Genomic DNA, 9,048 nt, shown 5'->3' with positions numbered 1-9,048 from the left:
AGAAACACGTTTTCTGAGTGGAATCACAAAGTGAACTGGATCGCAGAGAAATAGTACAGTGATGCTAACAGACAACATCTTGTCACGACCCATCACCAGATGGTGAGGAGTGCTGATCCAATCTTTCTGACTAATACTCCTCACTACATTCCTGCACAAGCCTTATTCATGATCTCATCAAACATTTGTGCATGTGCTTTAAGGGTGTAAAGTAATATTTTTGTTCTATATTATTGTAATATTCACTTGTACACTATGAATATGTGCAGTATACAAATGCACACACACACACAAACACACACACACATGAAATTCAATGGTTTTTCTTTGTTTCTTTGTTTTCAATCAGCCTGAGGTCGTCACCTGGAATGGTTTTCAGTGAACAACTGTGGCCTCGTCAAGGGTTAATTTGCGACCATAACTTGTGTTGTGCAGAGGTAGGGGCTGGTACACAGTTCTACACAGTTCTATACATATTCCACCAATGACTAATAAGACTGTACAGAATTGTAACATGTTTGATAATTGATATTAAAATTGTTGGCATTTTCCCTAATGCCTTTGTTGAATGGGCTATGATTCAGGCTTTACCTGATCCAACAGGTTTAAATAACCTCAGGAAAACTAATGAAGGCATGTCTTTCATTTTGTCATCAGCCTTCGTTCCTCTCTAAATGCATCCTTTCCGTTGCTATAGTGGTAAGTAGCTACACTGGGGAGTTGTTTATCAGTGGTACTTTTTGTTGTTTGTAACTACTGCAAAATATGTAAAATATAGCCATCATTATCGTTAAACCATAATGTGCATATTATTTCAAGCCATTACTTGTTGGCTTGTGAGCATGTTTTTAGTCCCAGCCCACATATCGGGTGACAGATATCTTTCTCAGTGGGGCATCAGTAGTTGCGGTCGTCGCTTCTCACAATAGAGTGACTAACAGTTACAGTGTGTCAGTGTGAATCTGTACTTCAGGGCTTGGATTGTTCTTCTTTAACTCTTTCCTGATCAGAAGTGGCATCATTTCAAGTGCAGAAAAGCCAAAGAACAGTAGATTTGAGGTCAGTCAGAATGACTTGTCTCCAGTCAGGAGCTTGGCCTTATGCCACTGAACAGATCCAAGAAGTCACTCCAGACTCGCGAACAGAAGCTATAAAGCAGTTACTTTAATAATTTTCCTAATGTAAACAGGAACATACGTCAACGCCGCAGAACAACTTGCGGGCAAGAAGGAAGCAAAGCCGATGAAAGACGATGCCAACAACAATCTGCAATGAGAGATGCTTCTAACTAAGAAAGACACCCTTGTTTGTCTGTTCCTTTCATCCAGTGCCTTCAGGTATCATTCTGGGGTTTTTTCTTTAGTTTTTTTTTTCCCCACAATGCTGACAGTTCCTAAAGCCTCAGAAATCGGCCTGTCCTTAAATCACATCAAAACATCTCCAAGTCTTATATAAACACCCAGGAGTCAAGAACACAGATAAATTAATATCTGGCATTGGGACTTTTCAAGTATTCATAAGGTATGAAGACAACCAGTGAGTGCAGGTTTGGGCCCGTAGAATTGCCAGAGCCAGGAGGGGTGGGGTAAAACAAGGTAAAGTGGAAATGAACAGGCCACTTTATATTTGTAAACCATTATAACTTAGAGGATAAGCTTTTCTGCATGTTCATTATCCCGTTCACTACAGCTACATACAATTTATATCCACTGATTGCCTCAAATATAGCGATTAACTGATCAATTTCTTGCATGGGCAGGAGTAACAAACATCCACAAGGCACACCGCTAATATGAAGGCTGCATGCCTCTGAGTTGACCTATTGACCCTTTGTTAAAAGTAGTCTGTAAAAGATGAACGGCAACTGTTCTCCATCATTTACCCTTCCCCTGGGGGAGGCCAGGTCCATGCCTGTTTGAAATGATCAGCATTGCAGCGACAAAAATGCACAAAACATCTGCTGCCATCCAAACAACGTCTTTTTCAGGGACATCTCTGCTTATTCCAGCAAGACAATGCTAAGCCACATTACTACAACGTGGCTTCGTAGTAATACATACAGGTACATAAAAGTACATACAGGTTTTGGAGCAACATATGCTGCCATCCAAGCAACGTCTTTTTCAGGGACATCCCTGCTTATTCCAGCAAAACAATGCCAAGCCACATTCATGTATGCACATATTACTACAGCGTGGCTTCGTAGTAAAAGAGTGTGGGTACTAGACTGGCCTGCCTGCAGTCCAGACCTGGCTCAAATTGAAAATGTGTGGAGCATTATGAAAAAGCACAAAATATGACAACGGAGACCCGGGACTGTTGAGCATATGAAGTTGTGCATCAAGCAAGAATGGAAAACAATTCCACCTACAAAGCTTCAACAATTAGTGTGCTCAGTTCCCAAACGCTTACTGAGTGTTGCTAAAAGGAAAGGTGATGTAACACAGTGGTACAGTGGACACAAAACATCACAATGCCTATGCATCGTATTATGCAAAGCAATTTTGGACCTCTTTTAAAAAAAAAAGACCAAGACACTTGTAAGATTCCATTGACTTTACTTACAAAAAGAGAAGACTTTTTGGTACAAAGCATCTACATACATAAGCAGTACAAACAAAACAATAGTGTAACACAAATCTGCCAGTTATGGATGTGTGCTATCATTGGGATCATTTTTCATATGCTTATATCAAAATAAATAATGCCTTTATACAGTGCCATTATTGTATTTGAACCAAGGAAAATGCTTGGCGGCTCATTTTTGCAAGAAAACTGCTCAAACAGACTACTCATAAAGGTCAATGACATGGTGTCCCTGGAGACTACTTATACATATTCAAGTATTTCATTTCAAGCAAAAGCACTGTAATACTACTGTTGTACATTGAAGATATGCAAGAAGACGTTATTGCTGTTCCTGCTGAAATGATTGTTCCTTTTTTGTACTGAATGCATGCGGCAAAGGCAGGGAATAATTGATACAATGAAAAAAATAGATTTAGACTGGAATGTTATGGTACATGTATGTGGCATCTTAAAACTGCTCTCGTTCAAAGTCCAAAACTCGACTCGGTCACAAATGTCATTATCAATGGTACGTATTCCTTGATGTCTTCCTCCTATTTTGAAGCTATCTCATGTGACAGCCCTTCTCTTCACCTTCATTCTCCATGGCCCACATGTTGGAGCACAGCTTGAGTTTAGCTCATTCCTCAATCAAGCTACTCTTACATTGTTTTGTTCATGTTTTCTTTTCCTAAAACGGAAAGTTAAACAAGATGACAAGAGTAAATTGCTTTCAGTCTCTTCTTTGAGTCCATTCCCAAAGGTAGCACCATAAAATTATCATATAGAGCAGTTTGTAGAAAAACAAATAGTGCCAATATCATTGTCCGTGGCATTGTGCAACCTGCCGATGTTTTTTTTTTTCTTCATTATTGCACCGCAAGTGGGGGCTGGCTGAAAAGGTGCATATAAAGAAATCTAATTTTGATTTTAAAAAATGTTCCCTATAGTGTAAGCTTTGAATCACAGGTGCAAACGAGACATAGTCAAGTCTTTGTCTCGGAGTTGGATTTTGTGGAATGAAGAATTGCATACTTGACTCTTCAGTATCAGTTCTGTACGTCCACTCGTTTGTAAGTCATTCATCTCTCCAGTCGCCTGATCCATCGTTCTCACATTCAGCTCTATCATCTCTTCTGTTGGGTTTGGTGGGTGATAACACAGAATGTCCACATCTGGATGCTTGATGGCAGGGTTCATGAAGAATGCCTCTGGTGACCAATTCCAGGGCTTATAATCCCTTTCATTTTTCTGAAGTCTAGGCCTTACTGATCAGTTGTGGCTGACGTGGCTGTGAGAGCGTGGCAGCATTGGTGGGTGTCTGTTGGGCACGGTCATCAGAGGCTGATGTAGGTCAGTTTCCTCCTGGGCTTGGACATTCTCGGCCTGCCACCTGAACTGTCGCGCACGGAGGATGTTAGGGAGCCCTCTCCTCAGCCTTTGAGCCTTCTGTTGCCACACCTCGTATTTGGAGAACCTCACATTAATAGATTTCTTTGGGTTTTCCTGAAAAATTAAACAGATTTATAGATTTAGTGAACATTGTGTATACATGGTCTTCAGACTGGTGCTGTGGCCAACTGGAGGGTCATTTATCCGATACAAAATAGTTGGACTGGTTTAAAAGCCACTGTTCAATAACAAGCTACAACCAGAAAATCCATCTCGTTCTTCAGCTTACTTTCATCCTTTCCTTCGATCTCCATCTCTTAGTCTTGATCTAGACCATTCTAAGACCATTTTCTAGAACATTTCAGCAAGCTCACGTCATTTTAATTGTCCTTCACTTTTTTCAGCCTTAATCACTCCTCCAAACCACTTAAGCTTTCATGGGTCAACAGAATCATGCTCTTACTCATGGAGTAGCTTTAGCTCAAATGTGGCATGTAGCATTTAGCGATGCTAGTGTTTTGACCCATGTCTCAAACATAAGCTGCTTTTTGTTCTGTCCCAACAGGCACCAGTACAGCCAACACATTCCAGTTATTACTGACTATAATGGACCAACAACAATCTCTGAAAATCTGCAAGAATAGCTCTCCTGTGTCTGGGGCACACTGACCTGAAGGTGCACTGAGTGCGTGACTCCGCACGCCCACTCAGTGTGAATGTACTGTTCTGAAGCGTAGCTCGATTGTTTTGCTGTTGAGTTATTTGTTTTTGTTGTTTTGAAATTCAGGGCCTGGCCAGCTGGCCTACAGTCTTGCCAGCGCTTAACATATTTTCATGCCAAGACCACATGGCATAACCACTCACCAGTGTGGCACGGCACTTGTTTTGGTGCTTTGAATAATGACATCATTCCAAATGCTATCCAATAGACTGGCATTGTGTTACCACGGCCATGTGTTTGTTGAGCTGTCTGTCTCTATGCTGTCAGAACACCATCTTTGAAATGCTCAAACATTGTTGGTTTCTGTTGTTTTATACAGTTCTCAGTTGTTTTTTAGCTGGAGTACTTGCTTAGTATAGATCACTTCATATTGTTGTTGTTGTAGCAAAACCATGCATCCCTAGAACAGTACATTTACAGGAAAATGAAAAATAATTCAATATAATTTATAGGAAATATTTTTCTAAGTATTTTGGGATAGTTTTAATTATGCAAAATAAATTATAATAACAACTGTAGTGTTTTGTTGTGACAGTGAAAATACTGTGTGTCCTATTCTCCTGTACTTGTTTAATGTTGTAATGAAATCACAGTGACAGGCAGGGGATCAGAGGGCGAGAAGCTACAGTTCTCACCTTGTGAAGAGTTTGTAACACTGGGATGACCTGCGGTGAATTTGTAGAGAGATCTCGCTGTGACTTAGCCGGCTTCGCACAATACTGCTGCAGCAAACTCAGATCACAGCTCCGAAAGCAGCATTCCTCCACTATCCCTTTGTGAGGTCGGCGGCTGTTTGATCTGTAGGGCCGGCCTGAGGGAAGAGAGAGAGAGGGGAAGAGTGTCAACACTGGGGTGCCCCTGGACTACACACACTCAGCTAAATTCACCTTCTAACCTCTCTGACTGTCACTGAGATTATTTATAGCGGAAAGAAAATGCAAAAACCAAAAACACCTTTTTTTGCTACTGAATATTATTTTTCTCAGTAGTAGTATTAGTAGAGATACTTGAAATAAAAATATTCTTACATTTTAAAAACCTCTTTAAAATGTCCACAGAGAGAGAGAGGGAAAGAGAGCGAGAACATTTCTGGATGTGTAACTAGCTAAGCTAAACGGATCTTTTAACCTTGCCCTTTGCCTGCTGAACAGAGATAAAAGCAAAAGAACAACAGGAGAAGCACAAGAGGGGGAAGTCCATCGTCAATTCATAGAAATGAGAGCAAGAGAGAGAGAGAGAGAGAGAGAGAGAGAGAGAGAGAGAGAGAGAGAGAGAGGTGGGGGGTAGTGGTTAATGGGTGGAAGCTAATCTGATTAGAACTTTGGTGCCAAACGCCATCAAACAACCCAAAACAAACTGAGGAAAACTCTTGCTCCATAAAACATGTCATAGGATCAGAGTGAGTGAGAGAGGGGGGGGGGGGGGGGGATCAATAATAAACCTTGAAATCCTATTTATTATAGTAAGCGCATTTCTATCAGCATTCTCCTAGAATTTTGATAAAGAGGGACCCAGGTAAATGGAAGATGTTTACACTACACTGTGCTGCTAAATACTATGAAATAAGAACCCAGACAAATAAGATCACATGGAAAGACACACAAGATTTGTTTTTTTCCAAATGAACCATAAACATCTACTCTCTAAAACATTTTTGAATGCATATTTACTAAAACTAGCTCTCCACAACTTAGGCACAGGCTCAGTCTAAAGTGCAATGCTGTAAATGACTATAATTTCATGCCCACTGATTTTTATCTCTACCTTTCCCAAGGAATGTAGAAAAATCCTCAAATCAAGCTGTTAGCCTACACTTTACAGTGCCCTTGTAAGCACTTGTTTTAAAATGCAGTAGCCTGTGGGTTAATGCTGTGGAAAACATTGCTTTGTGTGTGGAATGTCCAGTCCCCCATTCAGCACGCAACGCTGCTAACACTTACTGAAATAAAAGCCACTTTCTTCACACACGAACTGCAGAGTGTCCACCAGTTCTCCTCCACACAGCGTCTCCGCAGAGGCTGGTGACGAACTCAGTGCCACTGCCACCGCAAAGAGCCAAACACAGCTCCATGAAGGCATCTGCGAAAAGAAGAACAAGCCAGAACAGGGTTTTGAGGGTCAGAATGTGGTTCACTGCTGTGGAGAAGCTGAACTTGGTGCACTGAAGATCTGTCGTTCACCAAGCATACAGTAACATGCACAACTGATGATGCAGGAAAGGCATTTATCTTTATCCAGTATCGTTCATTAAGTGTTGTCAGACTGCAGTAGGGCATTTGATCTGTTTTGTAATCATTTTTATCACAGTGAAGAACTATATCTTTACTATATAAAGACAACTAAGTGACTACAAGCTTTATTTAGAGAATATAGGTAGGTGCCAAACTTGTTAAGGCAGTTTTTGAAGGTGGCACCTTTACTGGTGCCTCTATATCAGTTTCTGCTTTGTTATTTCAGTTTCAGTCAAGTAAATGCTATTGAAATCATGTACGTTTTTCTGTATGCACTGTGACACTATGTAGGTATAGATAAATGGTACAAACGTCCATATATATATATATATAAGAAAACAAGTAAATTCACATACAATCGGAGAGTTCAAACTTTTGCTTACAACTGCGTAAACAACTAGAACGACCGGAGGGGACAAAGCGACCGCTGCATGCACATTTTTGGCTCGCATAATTAGAATTAATTAAAAGCTAAGCCAATGAAACCACTGCACCCAAGCACGCGGTGTGTAGCTACGGAATGCATGCTCTCTTCTTTTCAGCAAACATTGTTTATTAAACCTGTAAATCTCGTACTGTACGAGCAGTTCACGCGCGCGGCGTGCAATATATCACCGAGTGTAGCAAACTATCTTCAAGCAGCAATGCACAACTTAACTAATGCACGGGAATGCTATTGAAATGATATATAAACGGTCTACTACTCAGTCAGTATCATTAGTTAAAGGCAATGCAGGGTCACGGAAACGAGCCCTTAATTAATCACGCGTGCGAGACGAGCGATGCACCGCGGAACTTGAGGGACGTGTATCTCACTGGAGTGATGCACCCCTGGGGTAAGGCGCTGCGGTGTCAATGCGTGCAGGGTAGACTTCTATCGTTCATTCAATGCCGTACAAGATGACAAACAAACAGAAGTAACGGCACGTGCACGATCATTTCAACGCGTCGTTGAACTTACGCTGAAATGTAAGAAACATTGGTGCTTCAATAAAGCAAACTAAATACTCGCACGTTTGGTTAGTGTCGTCAAAAAAGATGCAAAACACGAAGGAAATGACGACATGACACGAATCAGCTAACTTTTCACGTTGTTTCTATGATTCGTTAAAGTCTATCAGTGGAGCCACCACATCAAAGCCCCCACCAAACTAAAGAGTGCGCGCGGCCGATCTCGGTTACCGTTGCTTTCTGCTTGTTGATCCTCCTGCACGCGCTGCAGAGCGAGAGCTGGGCTCGGGGCTGTTCCTCCATCGCTGGTTCAGTAAGTGAAGAGAGTGAGAGTAACTCCGGGACTGCAGCGCTTTAAGGCTGGGCTTAGTCTCCGCGCTGCTGCTGCATTTGAATGAAGGTGGGATGGAGCTGTAGCGCTGGTAATGATGGTGACGATGATGATGCTGAGGGCTGTCTCAGAGTTCAGAGGACAGTCAGGGGGACTGAAAGAAGAGAGGCACTTTTATACGCCCACCCCCCACACTCATCGCACTGGCCGATGGTTTGCACCCCCCACCACCGCGCATGTCTTTGTGTGTGTGTGTGTTTGTGAGAGAAAGAGAGAGAGAGAGAGAGAGAGAGAGAGAGAGAGAGAGTTGGCTTTGGGAAAAACTTTTCAATCCAGCTGTCAGATTTTCCTAGTATGCGCTCTGAACAGAACAGGGCTTCACATGATTATACTTCACTCTAACTGTACTTTACTTTTACTGCCTTGAAGCCACCCCATCATAAAACAGTGCTGTGAAAAGGAAGAGAACCCCCCCCCTCCCCCATCCACCCCTTTTTTTTTTAAATACATGTTACTTCTTCTTTCACAGAAGATATTAGAAGATACTCAGAACAAGTCCCCAGAAAATATGGAATTGGAAAAAGCAGTGAAACAATAATGGGACTCCTACCAACCCTGTAAGACCACACAGTTAAGATCTAATCAAGCCTTAGATTGAGAAGAAGCAATCCACGGGTGCTTCTGTTCAGATTTATAAGACAACTATGGGTCTGAAAGGACAATGAACTATCAAGAAGCCATGACTGGGAGAAGTAAATACACACAAAACAGTAGCATTTGCAAATCATACAAAGGAACTGCTGGTGTTTTTATAACCGTGGACTTGCCACCTCAGAGCCCACACCTCAACATCA

At 41.7% G+C, this 9,048-nt stretch overlaps 1 protein-coding gene across 1 annotated transcript; it reads right to left on the bottom strand.

Moving 5' to 3' along the window:
• Positions 1-2,551: 2,551 nt before the first annotated feature.
• On the bottom strand, positions 2,552-8,327 carry LOC136678199 (insulin-like growth factor II). The gene is made up of 4 exons (XM_066656148.1): positions 8,095-8,327; positions 6,622-6,760; positions 5,317-5,492; positions 2,552-4,074 (listed from the first exon to the last, which is right to left on the bottom strand). The coding sequence occupies exons 1-4, from the start codon at positions 8,164-8,166 to the stop codon at positions 3,841-3,843; spliced, it is 621 nt and encodes a 206-aa protein (XP_066512245.1). The 5' UTR covers positions 8,167-8,327; the 3' UTR covers positions 2,552-3,840.
• Between the last annotated feature and the right edge of the window lie 721 nt (positions 8,328-9,048).

The sequence above is a fragment of the Hoplias malabaricus genome, chromosome Y, assembly GCF_029633855.1.
Source record: "Hoplias malabaricus isolate fHopMal1 chromosome Y, fHopMal1.hap1, whole genome shotgun sequence".
Lineage (NCBI taxonomy): Eukaryota > Metazoa > Chordata > Actinopteri > Characiformes > Erythrinidae > Hoplias > Hoplias malabaricus.
Note: the sequence above shows the minus strand (reverse complement) of the source record. Positions and strands in the feature narration are given on the sequence as shown.

Excerpts from the sequence above, each read along its gene's own strand:
- LOC136678199 (XM_066656148.1), bottom strand. The coding sequence starts at position 8,166 with ATGGAGGAACAGCCCCGAGCCCAGCTCTCGCTCTGCAGCGCGTGCAGG. Across the intron at positions 5,493-6,621 it reads AGAAAGTGGCTTTTATTTCA|GCCGGCCCTACAGATCAAAC; the intron begins GTAAGTGTTAGC and ends CTCTTCCCTCAG. Across the intron at positions 4,075-5,316 it reads TGTTACAAACTCTTCACAAG|GAAAACCCAAAGAAATCTAT; the intron begins GTGAGAACTGTA and ends TTAATTTTTCAG.